We start from the raw sequence: 19,147 nt of genomic DNA, 5'->3' as shown, positions 1-19,147 counted from the left end.
ATGCTAATGAACAAACAAAAGTAGATAGATAATGAACAAACCATGCTTCAACAGAAAGGTAAAGAGGTAAGCACTTGAGAATTACTAAAAAAAGTTGGAAGCAAGTATTTACAATTATAGAAAGCAGAATCAGTAATTGCAATAACTAAGCAAAAAGAAGAATTACAATAAGGAAGCTTCATATAGAATTTACATTTTTACAAAGAATGTTTTCCAACACGCATATGACTCGAGCGTAGACTGTAGACCCTGAAGTCGGCATAGCCTTTAGCCTCTTTACATAGCTCAATCAGATCAATAGATGCCAAATGTTCCAATGCTTCCTGAAACACAGCGAACAATCTCATATGCATACATTTCTATATTTCTATGTATGCAATTGCACAAAAATGTTTCTTTTCTAGAATAGGCTCTCAAAAAGTTCAATGAAAACAAAATCCAAACACTCAGAAAAGTATCCATCAGATTAATCTACAAACCATCAATCATAATGTAAATTTTATGATCAAAATTGCAAATCTGACGTCAAATCAAAGAATCAAAATCTCAAATTTTAATCAAATCTGGGAGATGAGATTTGAAAACCAAACTTCTTCCATTTGTTTTCAGCCCAACCTTTCTATCTGAGAGTACTAAAATAATTTGGTTTTTGGAACTACTGTAAATGTAAAACAGAGCGTACAAAACCAAACAATTTAATCAGATGAGCTTCAATTACGGAAAGAAAGAGATAACAAAAACTTTCATCTTCACAGATTGTAAAAGTGAGAAATCGATTAGCATAATTAGGAAAGTGAAAAGAAATAACCAATCAAAGGAAATCAGATGAATAGATATGACGGGGAGATTGATTTTATTAAGCTCCAATCTTACCAGGCTTTCACTGCTGTTGATTTTGATGGCTGTGTTTGATGTTGTGAAACAATGAAGACGGGCGTTGACAGAGGCTTCCCAAAGAAACCAAGACTCAGAGATTTTGGTTATATATAGAGGGGGGAGGAATGGCGGAATCGCCATTGATCTTGGTGGCTCAGTTCATCATCTGGGAGTAGATAGAAGCTTCGAGACCTGACAGATTTATACACCAATGGCAGCGTGAAATTGTGGGAAAATTCCAAGGGCAAAACCGGCATGTCACTGTAGAATGAACAGTATAACAGTGAATCCAGCTTTAGATGTATGTACTAGGAATCATTGCCCGCGCTTTGCTGCGGGAGTTAAGATTGTTAGTGAATTGTTTACATAGAAAAGAAGTTTGAGATCTTTATGAATTGGAAGTTAATTGTGACAAAAATTTTAATCAAAACTATGAAGCATAGTAATGAAGAAAACAGTGACATGTGGAGGAAGAACTGTTACATTATATTCATTTGATAAAAGAGCACACGTCTATTCCACATTTGTTACATCAAAATTCATCCAAAAATTGCTTGCTGCACAACAATGTTAGGCATTTCAGGTGCAGCTTTACAAAAAAGGGAGCTGCATAGTTAGATTAGCTATTAGAGTTGCAGCTTTGCAAAAAGATCGTTGCTGCAATTTTGTAAGATTGTGGAGCTTGTTCAAAAACAGCTGTGGTTCCAACTGTACTTGTCATTGCAGCTACACAAAATCGATTACTTCATCAAAAAACTGTACACCATAGTTATCTTGGATCAAACAGTTTTTTTGTTTTCAGCTGATGACGATGATGTGGTTTCATGTTCCTCTGCTTCTCCTTCACTGTAGAGTAAATAAAATACAGTACTGTTTTAAATATTGATAAGAATCGATTCATTAAAATGAATTATATAGTATATGTATTAATGAATGTGATAAAAATTAGAATGGTATTTTCCACATAAAAAAAATTAAAAAGAGAGAAAATATTCAGATCAGTACTATTTACCTTCTAGATTTCTTGTTGGGTTCAGATATGAATAATCCTTTTTTACTTGTCCCAGCAACTCTCCTTTTTTGAAAAGGAACAGGATCTGGTGTCATAGTTGCTGGGTCGTTTTCAAAAGGTGCTACAGAGGACTCCATATGTGGGAAGATATCTTTGATTATTAGCTCACCATCATCCTTTATCTTGAGCTGAAAAAGGAACTTTTGGCCTCTTGTTTTCTCTATCTCTTCTGGTAATGTTGCTTCTGTTGGGTATGATCTTTTGCTGACCAAATCTTTGCAACTACTTCCAAACAGTTGCTCTGCTGGTTTTCCCATTATGATAACCGCTGCGTCATTTTGATCATCTGTGATAGTCATGTAGACTCTGAAACTGTATATAAAGAAGAGACTTTAGTGTTGTTATTTTGTTTTTTCACATAATATAAAATTTGTCTTCAAAATATAATTTTTTATAGTGTTTACCAAGGAAGAATTTCTTGTTTCCCATGAAGTGAGCAGCCGAGTTGATTGTCATGCTCTTGTTCTTTTAATTCTCGATAACAGCGAGGACAACCTTTATACCACCAACCGTCATGTGTTGCAAATCTGGAAATTGAAGCATTGCAATACACCATTTGTTCCTGGAATTGAAAAATAAAAAGGGGCATGAATCATTTACAACGTAGCATAATGAGTCACTATTTATAAATTAGGGCCAAAGTAACATAATGAATCTATAATTTACAAAGTAAAACAATTTACAGAATAAATTATTTAAATTTCAAATACTTACACTTTATAATGTGTAGTTGGAAACAAAAATTGGATTTTATACCTTGTGTGACAATGGATCCAATATGTTCAATTCAGTCACTGTTTTCATATCAGTTTCCTGGATTTCTTCTGATGTTGGCTGTTTGAATGGGGTTGGAAGTATTTGCACTCTATCAACCAGTTTTGAGAACCTACAAATTTTTAGGTATGTGATGAAACTGTTGATATTTTTTTCTTTCCTTTTTGGTAAAATGATGGTTTTCTAATAATGAAGGAACTTACTGAAGCCTGTACTTGTTTGTCTCTGGGATATTTGGATTGATGAAAATACAGGTGTTGCTTGTATTTGATGGAGCAGGTTTGTCTGCTAGTTACAAAAATAATTAGTTATAGTTGTTAGTCATGATGAAATAATTGATGAATTTTTGAAGGACACTTACCCAGGTATTCTTTGATTTTTAAACTGGTTAATGCCATCAGCACTGGTGGAGAAGTTTTTCTAATTGTTTCCATGTCAACTTGTCTAGCAGTGTTGCCCCAGAGTGTAATTCTCAAGTCCTCTCTTCTGCATTTTATGTTTAGGAAGTTAGTTTTAAATCTCAATTGGATCATATACAGTACTTAATGTTTAATAGTGTGTAAAAAGTTTACCTTAAATTCTGCAAATGGATCTCACATTTTGACTCTTGTCTTTCACATTTTGATTCTTTATCCTTGACAGTTGTCTGATGTGGTGGTACAATTGACTTCAAACAACCGTACAGATCTTGCATTTAACAAAAATAAAAAATAAAAAAAAGCGATTAATCAAAGTTATAAGGTAAAGTATAATGAGGAAGCATTGTTTATTTACAATGTGTACATTTACCTGTTAGAATTGTATTATCATTCATGCGTGCTTTGAGTTGATCAAATTCTACTAAATAGAATCGTTGCTCTGGAATTTCTGGGCAGTTTCCTTCAACTGCTTCAAAGATAGTCATTGCATTGAAACGGACTTGACTCTGATGATCAAGAATCTTGAAGTTTTCCTGGTTTTTTCGTGTGAAGAACTTGTGAATGTCATAAACCTTGCCTTGTTGGATTTTTTTGTGAACTAAAGGGTAGTCAGATTCATTGATAATTGCATGAATAGCGTCACCCTGTATTACATAGGAGAAAAATATGTATAAGTGTGCAAATAATTGGACTGATAATTAATTGTTTGTGAGAAAATTACCTTTTCATCAATCAAGACAGAGTGGAGACCATCATCCTTGTCAGTATTATATTTCTTAGCTCTCCACACTCTCGATATACGAACTCTGATCTTGTATTCTGATTTGTAAGGTTCCATTTCATGAATGAAGACATCCATGTAGTTCTGGCAGCTGCAAGTAATAGCATATATTATATTTAGATAATAATTTTAAAAAATTGTTTTCATAAACTACATATAACTTTATTTTGTTTGGTTTCAATTGTAGAAACTTTATTCGATGAATAAGAAAAGGTTTATTTGAAAATCTCAAAATGAGTAAAAATAAACTGTTTTGTGATTTTGTCACAAAAAGATTTCCTTTTCTTTTTCTTTCTTCAGCATCAGCCTCTATGCACAATTATATATTGAAGACCAAGTTATGATCATAAATTTCGATTGGCCTTGATGAAAAACTGAGGCATAGGAATGTCAATATGAAATAGGATTATAAATCAAACGAAATAGCAAATCAAAGAAGCATTTAAGAGCAATTTTCTGAAAATGAATGGTTTTTAACAATTGAATATAGGCAATACTGGTATATTACAGGAAAAAGAGACAGTGAATTTCATATCAATATTAATCAAACACTGGAAATAACAAAAGGGTAGTTTGAAATTGATTGATTTTGAAAGAGAGAATCAGATCAGTGGTAGTGGAAAACGAAAAGAAGTTGATGACATTTGATCAAATAGAAAGTGAAACTTGACCGATCGAGTACCTGTTTGGATTCATGTCGATGTCAAAGATGTTGCAACAGTGCAGCAGCTGAGGTCGGTCTTCACCGATGCTTCCCGAAAGTAGGCGTTGGTTCTTGAGATTATATATTTAGGGTACATGGCAACATTGTAAATTGCCAGAAAAAATGGATAAAGCTGTAATCAAGACCAGAATCAGTAAAGACAAAGTGATCGGAAAGCTTCAAGCTGATTCTAGATGGTTTGAATTTTCAATATCTTGAAATTGATGCCTAGACTTGCAGCTCTCAATCTCAATCTCAATGTGAGTATCAGAGCCTTGGATATTATCAATGACATCAAACGGATTGAAATCTCACCCTCAACACCTTGGTTTTGTCCAGTTCCATCTGATATCGTGTTTTTTTTTTTTTTTTAACATAATTGAAAACGTTGCTTTTTAGTTTGACCAAGTATGACATAAGATTTTGAAAAAAGGAGGGGAAGTGGATGTTGTTACGTAATTGTATACATGGTTATTATCACATGTGGACTTCATGTACATAAATTGTATACATGGTTACCAGCGTGTGGACTTCGTGTACATAAATTGTATACATGGTTACCATCATGTGGACTGCATGTACATAAATTTGTATCATGTGGATGAAGTCATAGTATACATATGTTAATCAACTATATGCAAGAGAAAGGTGTGATAAGGGAAAATATATATATATATATATATATATATTGGTATATGGTGTTACTTAAATTTTTATACCATATGTACTTAGTCAATGTTCATTTTAGATTTAGTCAATCTTCATTTTGTTATTGATATAATTATGTCCTTGGCAATTTATTAATGAACTTTAAGGGATTATCACGTTTTGAATTTTTTTGTAATTGCAAGGATGTTTTTGAAAGTAATTTGATCAATGTAATGTATATTTTAATTTATAAATTTTGTAAAACATCTTTATAAACTATGTTCTTAGTATATTTGTTTGGTATATCATTGCTGTTATTTATTAATATTTTTAAACCATTTTTTGATGTGACTCTTGATAGCGCAACATACAGTTGTCCATGAGTAAAAACAGGCTCAGGTAAATATATACCTACTTGATTTAATGATTGACCTTGACTTTTGTTAATCGTCATAGCATAACATGGTCTGATTGGAAATTGACGTCTTTTAAAAATAAATGGCCATTTATTTTCAGCGGCAGTAAGCACAATTCTTGGTATAAAGAACTTGTGACCTATATTATTTCCTGTTAGTATTTTTGCTTCTATTAGTCGATCAAATAATTTTGTAACTATCAATCTAGTACCATTGCATAAACCAGATCTTTGATTTAAATTTCTTAATAATATGACAGGCATTCCAATTTTCAAAATTAATTTGTGTGATGGTAATCCAGTGAATTCTAGTTTATTTAAAAATTCTGTAGGATATAAAAGATCAATATTTTCATTATTTCCAAAATTTTGTACAATCGTGTCTGAACTTAAATAAGTGGTCGTATTACCTGGCAATAAATTTATAGCATAATCATTTATATCTTTAACTATAGTATTTCGAGGCGTAACTATTGCGCGTTCTTTTAGATAGTTAAAATTATCGTAATTACTAATAAAATTTGTATAAGTTGCAAGAAAAATTGCTTCTATTGGGTCTCTATAATCATTAATAAGTATATCATTCGGTATTTCAATCCAAGATGTATCTTCATCATTTTCATAATCAATTGAATGTGTACGACCTTCTCCAATTTCTAATAACCAATTTGCAAAAATTGAAATATCACATTTCTCTTCATTAGTTAAATTTTTTTTAATAATCTCATATTTTCTGTTAAATGAAATATTTTGAATGATTGCCAAAGATATGAATAATTTAATGAGGCTTGAATTATCTGTTCTTTAGTTCCTCCTGTAATAACAGGTAAAATTTGTCTAAAATCTCCACCTAATAAAATAGGTTTACCACCAAATGGTTTGTCACTTTCTGTATTATTTGGATATGACAAAATGTCACGTAAAGATTTATCTAATGATTCAAAACAATGCTTGTCACACATTGGAGCTTCATCCCAAATAATTAATTCTGTATTTTCAATTAATTTTGCAAGATGGCTACCTTTTTTAATTGGACATATTGATAAATTATTTACTATGAGAGGTATTTTAAATCTAGAATGAGCAGTTCTACCTTTTGGAAGTAATAGTGAAGCAATTCCAGATGAAGCAACAGCCAAAACAATTTTTCCTTCGGATCTTAATTTGCTTATTATTGTGTGCCATAAAAAAGTTTTACCAGTTCCTCCATGTCCATGAACAAAGAAAGTATTATGTGTTTTTTTTTTAATTGCATTAATAACTTCATTATAGACAATCTTTTGACCTGAATTTAATTGACTCACTAAATTTTCATGTTGATGTTTTAGTTCAACACAATTATAATCTAATTCTTCTGTTAATAATCTATTATTCAATTCCAACATTCTATCTGTATTCGGCATTGGCAATTGATAATTTTTTAATGAACTTGATGAAGCATTAAATATTTGTTCTAATTCAAATAATAATCTATTTTTTAATTCTGAATCAGGCAAAATCAAATTTGGATTTCCAATTTCAGCTCGTATTTTATATAAAATATCATCACACATATTTAACCAATATGAATCCAATAACATTTGAGGATCTGCTACATCGCAAAATAGAATTATTGTAACAAAAAGTTGACGTATTTCAGATGCTGTTGCAACATGTGAAGAATTTGTTAATGCTTCCATCCATTCTCTATCATCACCTAATAATCCTAACGCTCGACAGGCTTCTTGATAAGAAGAATACGTTATGCCATTAACTGTTTTTATTGAATCAAAATTATGACAGCCTTTTTGAACATTTAACAACATTCTCATGAAATATAATTCGCCTAATGTAGGATGTACATGTACTATTCGACCAATAGTTCTACCTAGTTTTCTTGGCGTCCAACGATTGTCACGATCATTCCAAACAAATTTAGTTGGAAATTCTGTATAAGTTAATTCACGTGCTTCTGGATAAGTTGCATTTGCTTTAAACCAAGCAGTAAGCGTAGTATTTTCTGTGCTTTTATGTCTTATTATATATAGATTGAAGGGATTGGGATTCATGAAACACAACATTTTGTTCTGAAGGTAAATGAATTTGTAAGCGTTGAACAGCAGGATGTCGAGAATGAATTGGGTATTCAAATAATCTCCATACGGATTCATGTGGAGTTAAATAACGACAATTGAGATAGGTTTGAATTTCATCATTTAAATTTTGTTGAAATAAAATTCTGGCTCGATCTGGACCTTTATTAATATATTTAAATAAATATTTAATTAACATAGACTGGGAACATGATTCAACATTTATGTGAGCATTATATCTTAATAGCAAATTTGAATTATAAGGGACAACAAAATTATTTCCTATATGTACTCCATTTTTCATGACAAATTTTGTTTGATCATCACGACGTCTATATATTGGAGGTATATTTGTTTCAAATATAGTGTTTGCATTATACGGTTTTGGAAAAAATTTTGAACATTTTCCATTTCGAATGCAAGGAGATTTGGGATTTATTTGTCCACAGGGTCCATGAATCATAAATTCACTAACAATTTTAAAGAGTTCTGGATGAACATTTTTATCTGGTAATTCTGCTGAAATAATAGAATCAACATCTGCCGCTGTATAACATTTGTAATCTTTTTTTAACCAGAATAGCATATGAGCATGTGGTAGTCCTCTTTTTGAAATTCAATTGTATGTACATCTGCTTCAACTTCTCCGAAAGGTTCTCCAGATTTAATATAACTAATCATGTCTTGTAATTTCATTTTAAACATTCTTGTAATTATATCAGGTCTATCATCAGCTCTATATTTTGGAATATTTTTAAAATATCTTAATATTTCTGGCCATTTAACATTGCAAGTAAAAGTAATAAATAGATCAGGATTACCGTACTGTCTGCAAATTGCCATAGCATCTTGATAGTTATTAATCATATTTCTAGGACTTCCAGTGTGAGAACTTGGTAATATGATTTTTTTCCCTAAATCACAGCCTTTGTTGATTCCTGTTGAAGCTGCAGTACATAAATCTTTAAAAATTTCACTTCTAAAATTTTTTTGATTTTTTCTTATCCAATCTAAACGATCTTCTTCAACAGTTGCATAAGAATCAACCAAAAACTGTTGAAAAAGTCGTCCACCTTTTAACAAAGTACTCGTTTCATTACTTCTATCTTGAATTTGATATGCAATATAACTACGCATTGATATTCTTTCTCTTTTTGTCCATAATTTTCTGTGGTTTGCTGGACTGATAAATTTGGTGTATATCCATCTTCACCATATGGAAAAAGTATTGGATATTGTAATGACATATATTTTGGATGTATTTTAGAAATTCTTTGTATATGTCCACAATTTGATTCAATAATTATATCTTTATTTGAATTATGTTCCCCAATGTCACCTACAACCAAACCACCGATTTCTTCGCTTATTGGTAGTTCATATTGTTTACCATATGTAGATAAGCAATCAAGTATGGTCATATTAAATGAAGATAGAGAATGGTTTTCAAATTTATCTCTCATGGTTCGAAATTTTTTAACCAATTCATTAATTTCGTCGAACATTTTAATAAGTCCTCGAACAATATCTGATCTAATATTTTCATTAACATGAGTAGGGTCAATAGCATTAATACGATTTACAACTTCATTTTTGGTATCATATATATATAATTGTGCATATTTAGGACTATCTCCATCAGAAGGTAATATAGAACCCATCAAATGATGTACTTGGCCACTAATTTTGAAAATATAAGGACCTGATCCAGCATTTATTTTATGATCAATTGTTGCTCCCATTGATGTAAATGAAAACATTGAATTATATACTCGAATATTTTCTCTAAATAATCTGCTCTCTAAACCATTGTTTGGATCCAATAATTTTTCGAGAAAACTTGGAGTAGGTTTGGCTCGTTCTAGTTTGACTTTTCCTTTTCCGCAACAATTTGTATAAATAGGCTGTGCATTTGCAGATTGTTGTTTAAGAGATTCTTCAGACCAAAAATATGCATTACAATAATTGCATATATAAATATTGTCACCCAAATCTTGATATGTTACAATCAATCCTGCAATCAAAATGTTATTTCTTGTTAAACAATTTGCCCGAACATTATTCCTTCTAGAACAATTGGAAAAATTCTGCAACATGAAACCTTGCTTTGTCTTTTGATATGATGCTTGACCAGATGAATGCGAATATTGACCTATATGGAAAATTTGCATATAATTAGTCACATTATTCATAAATTCCTATGGCATAATGTTTGATCAAAAGAGTCTGAATCAAACCACAATTTGAGTTTTTTTTTTTTTTTTTTACAATCTCTGTTCAAAATAGTTTAAACCACAAAAAGCTTTAATTTTTTCTGTATTTGTTAATACGTTGTCTTCAAAACAAAAGCAAACTTTAGGTCGAAAACAGGTAGCTAGAATATATAAAGATGAATTTTATATGATACAATACCAGTAGCTGAAGAAAAGATTCTTGTACCTCAAAGGTTAAATTAAGATAAAAGCACTGTTAATTTGGTTTATAAAACTTTCAAATATACATCCACGTGAATAAATAGTCTGTACTAACTATAAAGAATGGAAACAGATATAAACTTTTAAATTGCAGTATCTTATCATTGCTGTAAGGTAGAACCATTACTTGTTATTGTGTAAATATTTCAGAACCAAAACTGATAAAACTATTGTCAAAATTATGTATCTATAAAATTTACCTTCTGCAACCACATTATGAATATTTGATGCTGCACTAACTCCAACACCAGCAGTTTGTTCATGGAACACTATAACAAAAATTTAAGCAATATCAATTAGTGTATATCTGCAGAAGGAACAACAATTTTTGCTAAAACCATTTATATAAATTAACATTTTTAAATACATAAGATACACGTACATGTTTTCCACCTCTTTGAGTTAACTGGACGATCCTCATTCCCACCAAAACATAAATGATCAGATTCAGTTCTTCTTACAGCAGAGTTTTGAGTAATACAAATTTGTTGAATCTTTTCTTGACTATCACGACTTTCAACATCATACTCTCTTAATATTCTCTTTGTTCCTCTCGAAATACCTTTTGATGCCATCACTGTATTTAAACATGTAATCATCTTAACTTTCATAAAAATCAAAAATCAACTACATAGTGTTAAAAATAAGATTAACTTGACATATAAATTCCACATTACATTTTAGATTTACAATTATAGTCTCTCTAACGAAACCATCAAAGAGGAAAACTCCCTACCCTTCCATCATTTAAAATTTTTCTATGAGAAAGTAACTCATGACTTGTTGCAATTGAGAGAAATCAAAGTATTAGTAGTTAATAAAGGATTGATATACAATAGTCTTTACATTTCCTGTGGAGTTCAATCTAATGAACAGCATCACCTTAAAAACAAAGAAGGTGCTATAACAAACTCCTCCCTAACTTCTCTCAAATATCACTAATCTTGATACCTCAAATGTAATCAAACATATACTAAAGTCAAAAGGATGGAAAAAATATTATTCATCTCCTTTTATGCAAAAACCTTTGAACCGATTTTTATGTTTCTCTCATTTTTTAGACCAATATATTGCTTCCTACATACACTGTAAATTCCCTTTATATATATAATATTGCTTGAGAACTTATGAAAAGCATGACACTCAATACCGTAAACCAAAATATGCACCTATCAACTTAGAACAAAAATGGATCCATTCATTCATTCTGAAAATAATTGAAAATGAAAATAGAAAAAGGAAAACAAAATAAATACATGCAGCAATTAAAAGATGAAGAAAAAAATCAAACTCAAAAAAAAAATTGCATCAAAAGAAGTCAAATTTGAAGAAAAGTGAGCTCGGCGGCCAAAAGAATGAATGCATCTAAACTGTTGGCAGTTTTCCAAGCTAACCATGGAGTTTAAAATCAGAAAACCACACCAAAAGTCTCTGTAGATTTACTTTTCGGTTCAAGTATTCATTCAGAAGTTTACGCATCCCCTAATCTCTGTAAAAATTTAATCTTCACTCTATCCTTTTCTATTGAATACAGAGGGAAAAAACAAAATTGAGAAGGGATTCTCTGTAAAAATTTTAATCTTCACTCTACCCTTTTCTATTGAAAAGAGAGGGAAAAAAAAAGTGAATCTTCTTTCTCCGCTGCTCCTCACTATCTCTCTCTCTCTGTTGCCCATGTTTAACTCTTTGGAAATACTCACGAAGAAGAATTAAGCCAATATCACTTTCACAGTCAACAATTGGATGCAATTGACCCAGACATCTCACAATGATATTCATATAATTTACCCAAAAAAAACAACAGAGATAAATTGAAAGAGGAAACTTGATTAATCAAACCAGATGTGAGCAAAACCCATGAACACAAAAAGTTTTTCATTTCTAAGCTCATTCACATAAACAAAAGCAAAAAAGCAAGTCAATAGCTTCAACTCTGAACCCATATGAAACAAAGAACCAGTCAATAGCCATCATTTAGCAAAACAGAGATATACCCATTAAAGAAAAATTAGAAACACCCTCAAACCTCCAAGCTTTGCACTAAAAATCCCAAAAACAAACACAACAGAACACCAAGAATGTTAATTGAAAAACAGAAAGCAAAGCAACTAAGGACGAACATAATAAGGTATACTTGCAAGACACAAAACAAATCCCAAAACCCAATCACCAAACACCAATATTTTGAACCCAAAAAACCAAAACACCAGTATCTTGAACCCAAATTAAGAACGAAGACCATTACCTCGTTAGATTAACTAATGAAAGAAGCAAGTTAATAGCTTCAACTCTGAACCCAGATGCCGTACTCGTAGACGGTGAGATTTCGTACTCGTTTTCAACCCAACCTCTGTATCTTAAAGCAACCAACAGCAGCAGATCCAACTTTCACTCTCTCTTTCCGCCTATTCAAACGAAAGCCTTAATTAATTCCACAGGAAATGTAAAGACTATTGATAATTCAAAGCGGGGATCACTCATGTATTACATCTGTTTGTTAGATCCTTGGTTGGTTTGTCAGAAGTTGACATATCAAACAAACAAATAATTAAACAAACAAACACCCTTATCACCAAAACCATGAATAATGAAGCAAAAAACCAAACCCTTAATTCTCAATTTCCACAATCAACGATCAAACAAAGCAAACCCGAAACCCAATTTCACCAAAAAAAACAAAACAATGGGAAACCCACAAATCAGAAACCCCCAATTTCCATCCAAAGACCACAACTTTAAACAAAATACAGAATAAGCAAGCCCAGAAGAACACAAAGGAGACAGTATTCAGATTCGGATGCAATCAGACCCGAGAAGAATTAAGTGAGAGAATTACCAGATTAAAGGTTCAAACTTTGGAACCCAATTGGATTGACTCGGCGACGACGCTGTGCTTTAGAGATTTGCCCCCGATCTCCCTCTCTATCTCTTCGTGCAAAGCAAAGAAACGCACCCGACTTCTTGATCTCTCTCTCTCTCTATTTCTCGATCGTTCTTGATTTGATAAAGATGAGTACACGACTGTAGAAGAAAGAGGAAATCAACGGGAAAGACTCGATATATCCGGGTCGGTGGCAGAGGCTGCAAAAAAATCTGAAGCGAGGGCAAAAGCGTCAAACCATTTCGAGCCAAATCACTGTTAAATGAACAGTATCTCTCCTTTAGTATATAGTAAATAATAATTTGGGTCCAGAGCTATAAGTAGGTGAATATGTATCCTTCTTGATAGTGGTCTTCATCTTACCCTTCTTGAGTTGATCATTATTTTATAATCTTTCCATGATTGCATCTAATAAAATAAAGTCATTTTAACAACAACAACAACAACAAAAATACACACACACAACAACACACATTTTTTAAGATTGTGTGTTGTGAACATTTCATTTAAGAGGAAAACCCTAAGAGTGTGTTCTCTCTCTACACGCACCTAAACCCTAAGAGTGATTGCGGCAGCCTCCGGCTGCTTTTCCTGTGATCTCCTCACCTCCATGGTGTCCATTAAGGATGTCACTGCCTCCTTTGCTGCATCCCTTGCTTTATCCAGCAATGAAGTTATCGATTTGTCTCGTCGAATTGGGGGTGCACAACGTCGCCCTCGACAATCCTACCTACTGGCCAAATCCTTGGCAAAGCATCCGACTGCCTTCAACGACATCAGGCGATTCTTCAGAAGAGTATGGGTGATCGATAAAGGATTTAAGATCCAGGAAAGAGACCAGAACCATTTTGTGCTAGCTTTTGACCTACAAGGTGTTGCGGGGTGATTCGTGGCGCTTTAATCATGCCCCGATAGTGCGGAAAGAATATGATGGAATGTCGCTGATTGGTTTAGTGGAGATGAACTCTTTGTTCTTCTGGGTGAGGATCTCCAACATCCCACCTGCTTTTGAGGATCCATAAATGACCCAGGCTATTGCTTCTGTGGCGGGAAAGTTCTTGGAGATGGATGACAAACTTTCCGACACTGTGGGTAAGGTTAGGTTTAGGGTTTCTCATGAATTGTCTAAACCCTTCTTTCTGTAGAAAACGCTTAGCCTTGCACAGGGGATAGAAGCGGATATATCCTTCTTTTTTGAAAACTTGGTAGGTATGTGCAATTCTTGCCATTTTCTGATGCATGATGGGTGATGCGCTCAAAGCAAGCGCATAATTTAACCCTGAAATATGTCGTTAGTAGTATAAGCAAATAGGGATCGTTCTATTCCGGGGATTGAGGGTACACTTGTAATTGTGTAACAAATAAAGAAAAGTATTATTTACAAAAATAAAATAAAGAATATAAATATATACAATTGTATAAACAAATAAAGAATTAAAATAACAAAGTATTATTTACAAAAATAAAATAAAGAATATAAATATATACAATTGTATAAACAAATAAAGAATTAAAATAACAAAGTATTATTTACAAAAATAAAATAAAGAATAAATATATACAAGTGAACAAAAATAAGGGGGGGTTTAGGATTCTTAAAATTAAAAATAAAAATAAAGAAAATAAAGAAAACGTAAAAACATATATACAAGGGTGGAACGCAAGGAACAAAGATCAAAATCAATTCCATGTAATCAAATTCGATTCAAACCCTATAATTGTTCTTCCAAGTCATGAGAGAGGAGTTGATCATGTGAAACATTCGAAAGCAAATGATTTCCCATATTTTACTTTTCAATGCTAATTAACCTAAGCGAAAGCACCTAGATTAATCCTATCAAACATGCAATCAAACCCTAGAAAGCTAGTCAATCATGTCATGTTTAACGCATTACACATAGAGAAAGGCTATCAACTCAAGTGTACAACTTAGTATGAATAAGTTCACCTAATTGCAATCCTCTTCAATTGAATTCGATTTTTGTCCAAAACCTTTACTACTTTGATTTAAGTTTACACAAAACGAAAAGTCGATTTCATGTTCTTAAACCTAGCACCAATTACATGCAAATCCTATAAGTGTCGACCCAAATAAGATAAACATATAAAAGTTTTCTATCAAGCAAATTCAATCGAACAAACTCACATAAGCAACTTAGAATCACAATTATGGAATTCGAAAACTTTATTTAAACATAGAAGTTGGGTTTAAACTTTACCCTAAACATTATTGTTAACTAGAAACAAGTTCATACGAAATCAAACAAGGAAACCAAAAAGGTTACAAGGAAAAGGAACGAATTACACCGTGAGTGGAGATGGAGATGGAGAGCTAGATGGTTGGATCTTGAATCTTGGAAGCAAGCCTTCAAGGTGGATGATGGAGGATATGATCTTCACGGCTCCTTCTTCTTCTTCCTCTCCTTGCTTGAAAACGCAGAACTTTGCAACTAGAGAATGGAGAAGGAAAATGGAAAGGAAATGGAGAGACAAAGAAGATGAAATGGATGAAGGAATTGGTATTTTGAGAGTGAGAGGAGAAGTGTATTTATAGCCCAAAAAATGATGAATGGAGGGTGGAGATGAACATAAATGAAGGGCTAGATATGTTAGACAAATTTGTAAAAAATATCTTCCCACTTGTTTATCACTTGTTCAACTTGAATTGATTTTCCTCCTCAAGATTTTCCACTTGGTTGCAACTTTGATTTTCCTCCTCAAGATTTTCCACTTGCTTGCAACTTTGATTTTCCTCCTCAAGATTTTCCACTTGGTTGCAACTTTGATTTTCCTCCTCAAGATTTTCCACTTGCTTGGAGGTCCTAAAAATAGAAACTAATAAGAAAAATAGAAACTTTCCTAAAATGAAAAATGGCAACTTACTAAAAATGATAAATAGAAACTACAAAAATATAAACTTTCTACAAATAGGAACTTTCCCAATCAAAGAATGGAAACTTTCCTAAACAGGGTTTTAATAAGGAAATAACGTAAGAAATGTAGGGAAATGCAGTTAAAACGTCGCATTAAAATGCTCCTATCAAATTCCCCCACACTTAGCTTTTGCTAGTCCCTTAGCAAAATCACACTAAGACACACACTAAGACTCAACGAAAATTAAAGACTCTACAAAAACATTGACTCTATTGCCCTTCAACTTTTTGTCTCAGAAATCTCCTATTTTCACAACATCAAGATTAGCACTCAACCAAGAATCAATATGTAGATATTCAAGAGTTAATTAAAACATATAATCCACACATACACAAGTAGGACTTGGTTGTGACAATGGTGATGGTTTCTGTTAAGTATGCTTCGAACAAGTATGATTCATATCCTCACATGGTATATCCACTCTTTGTTCTCTCAGAATTCAAGACAATGCTTAAAAGCTTATAATCACTCAATTATATGTGAGAGAAAATATTTTGAGGCAATCAAATAGCTCACATATATAAGAAACGAAAAGCACTTTGTGAATATAATTTTTTTTGAAAAGATCTCATGAAGGATATCAATTACTTGCACGGATGGACCCAAGCCATAGGTTCAACTCTTGTAACTCATCTCCACAAATCAAAGGCTGTCCCATCTTAAGGATCAAGAAGGTCTTATTTAGGGTTGTAATGGGGCCAAGGCTCAAGGTTTTAAGAAACGAAAGGTAAGGAATTTCACAAAGTGTCCTAAAAACCTAGCAGAGCTCATGTAGATGTAGAGACTTCTAGAAATCCACCAAGATATATCAAAACGTCACATCCCATAGAGGTTTTATGAAAGGGCCAAATGTCTTCATGTTGGGCTCAATCTTCACTCTAAACTTCCCTAGAACAATAGTGGAATGGATAAAGGCCAAATTTTTTTGTAGTGGGCCTTAGTTCAAAGTAAACTCCAAAATCACTAAGTACGGGGGACTAAAATCCATATACATTTTTTCTTTTCTTTCTTTTAATTTTCTAGCCGTACACATTTTTTTTTTTCTTTTTCATTTCTTTTTCACGGCTTTCACATAATTTTTTTTTTTCATGGACAAGTCTACCCCCACACTTGAACTTTCACCTCTTCTCAATCTTCTTTCTCAATGCCAAATCCTCAAGTAAAGTCCCAAAATATAGCTCCACTAAGTTTTTAGAACAAAGGGTAGGAGTGTAGCTATACTAAGGTTCAGGGTTAAGGATTTAAGGGTGATGAAAGAAAAGGCTTAATGTAAGCTCAAAGGGGTTCATCTAAGAGAGTCCCATGACGGGCACAAATAGGGACACATGCTTATTTGGCAATGATGATAATTCCTAGGTTGCTTCTATCCCTTCCAGAATCAGGGCCATGTATTGACAAACGTCTCAACAAGCACAAGAGCGAATTCTAGCATTCTCTAGTCCATCAAACTTAATCTATGGCAAGCAATCAATCAAATGAAAGAGTAATGAGATCATCAAAACATCGCCAAGAAATTAAGAATATATTTTTCAATTATCACTCCAAGAAAAAGGGACATGGCTCAAATATCTCACATGTGCTTTTATGAATCAAAACTCATCCTAACATGCTCATATTCTGTACCAAGGTTACGAAATCCATATCCACTACACATGCATGCATTTTTCATATATCTCAATTAACCAAAGAATACCATTTTAAAAATCATCTCAATTTTGTGATTCTCTTTTAATCATGATTTTAGAGATATAGAATCATCTTAGACAGTTGAAAGGGCATTCTAAGACTCAAAAACAAAAACAAAAGTAACCAAATTTTTTTTTTTTTTTTTAAATTAATTTAATTTCAACACTTAGGTACGGGAACAGGGAGTCTCGATGTGCAATGGGACTGAAACAGCTACCCTTTTTCAAGACTATGTTTAATCCAATATACCTTAGTGTATCACAACATCAATTAAAAACACAAAAAACACAATCCAACATCAACTATTTTTCATTTTTTTTTTTATATACTAACTACTAAAAACACAATAAAGCAATAACCCTTCCCCCATACTTAATTCATGCATTGTCCTCAATGTATAAACAAATATAAATCATGCAAAGCATAAATCAAGCATAGAAGAGAAAATGAACACAACGAAACCTAAAACAACTTAAAATTTAAGAAAATAAAATAGAAGGAAGAGTTCAAGAAAACAAATCTGCGTTTGATGGCTCCTCCACAGCTACAGTTGAAATGGGTTGCCTCCCATGCAGCGCTTAATGTTTAAAGTCTTTCAGCCTAGACTTGTACCTCCATTTACTCCTTTGGAGGAGCGGTATGCGGGCGAGTGGCAGCCCTTTTGCTGGTTTCAGCCTCCGGAGGAGGGTCTTCATGGTGTGATGCAGTAGCGTCCTTGCGAGGAAACCCAGGAGGATAACTCTGCAAGTTATTGACTTCCTGAGCAAGCTTGTTTATTGCAGTGTGACAGCGGATCAAAGAGCAGTTCATCTCAGAGATGTAATCAATCATGCAATTGACTCTCCAATCTGTCACCATAATACCATCGCGGAGAGAGGAACGCAAATCATCAATCGAATCCGACAAGCTTTCCAGGGTGGCCATAGGCCGAGGAGCACGAGCAGCTGGTGAGGAAGAAGACTCTCCGGGATGCAGTCTGGGAGAGCGACGAGGCAGAGGAGGGGGACTGCGGGTACGCTCACGGATAGGACGATGGTCCCATCGACGAGTAAGTCCAGCTCTAGTGGCCGCTTGACGACCTTCTTCTTCCAAAGAGAGAACACGGCGTTGATTGACGCCCCTGCGAGGGGTAACCTTGGTTCGAGCCATGAGGAAGTAGAAGGAATTTGAAACTGCACGCTTAGACAAACCTTAGTAAAATCTGGAGGAGACAAAAAAGGATGTATATATGAAGCACAAAATAGGGTAGAAATCTCAACAAGCACATGGTTTTAACAAAGCTTCTCCGGGAAGGAGAAGAGTTATGACAGTTCACGGCCCAAGAAACACGTATGCACATGAAAAACTCCCCCACACGTAAATATTCCTTTCTTTTCCGTGATTTACGGCAATTAGGTCTGCTTTCGGCTGTA

At 33.2% G+C, this 19,147-nt stretch overlaps 1 protein-coding gene and 2 long non-coding RNA genes across 3 annotated transcripts; all 3 read right to left on the bottom strand.

Annotated features, from left to right (window-relative positions):
* Positions 1-1,343: 1,343 nt before the first annotated feature.
* Positions 1,344-4,841, bottom strand: LOC112188826 (replication factor A protein 1). Its single transcript, XM_040514436.1, has 10 exons — positions 4,605-4,841; positions 3,863-4,013; positions 3,512-3,785; positions 3,295-3,409; positions 3,084-3,208; positions 2,926-3,007; positions 2,705-2,834; positions 2,353-2,510; positions 1,889-2,260; positions 1,344-1,722 (listed from the first exon to the last, which is right to left on the bottom strand). Exons 1-10 carry the CDS (start codon positions 4,616-4,618, stop codon positions 1,656-1,658), a joined length of 1,488 nt encoding a protein of 495 aa, XP_040370370.1. The 5' UTR covers positions 4,619-4,841; the 3' UTR covers positions 1,344-1,655.
* Positions 4,842-9,697: 4,856 nt separating this feature from the next.
* Positions 9,698-10,646, bottom strand: LOC112184812. The gene is made up of 3 exons (XR_005805943.1): positions 10,628-10,646; positions 10,435-10,503; positions 9,698-9,912 (listed from the first exon to the last, which is right to left on the bottom strand). It is a non-coding gene; the product is annotated as an uncharacterized LOC112184812 (long non-coding RNA).
* Positions 10,647-10,781: 135 nt separating this feature from the next.
* Positions 10,782-13,353, bottom strand: LOC121051512. The gene is made up of 2 exons (XR_005805942.1): positions 13,071-13,353; positions 10,782-10,811 (listed from the first exon to the last, which is right to left on the bottom strand). It is a non-coding gene; the product is annotated as an uncharacterized LOC121051512 (long non-coding RNA).
* Between the last annotated feature and the right edge of the window lie 5,794 nt (positions 13,354-19,147).

This window comes from Rosa chinensis, chromosome 2 (genome assembly GCF_002994745.2).
Source record: "Rosa chinensis cultivar Old Blush chromosome 2, RchiOBHm-V2, whole genome shotgun sequence".
NCBI classification, from domain to species: domain Eukaryota; kingdom Viridiplantae; phylum Streptophyta; class Magnoliopsida; order Rosales; family Rosaceae; genus Rosa; species Rosa chinensis.
This window is presented reverse-complemented; position numbering and strand designations above follow the sequence as displayed.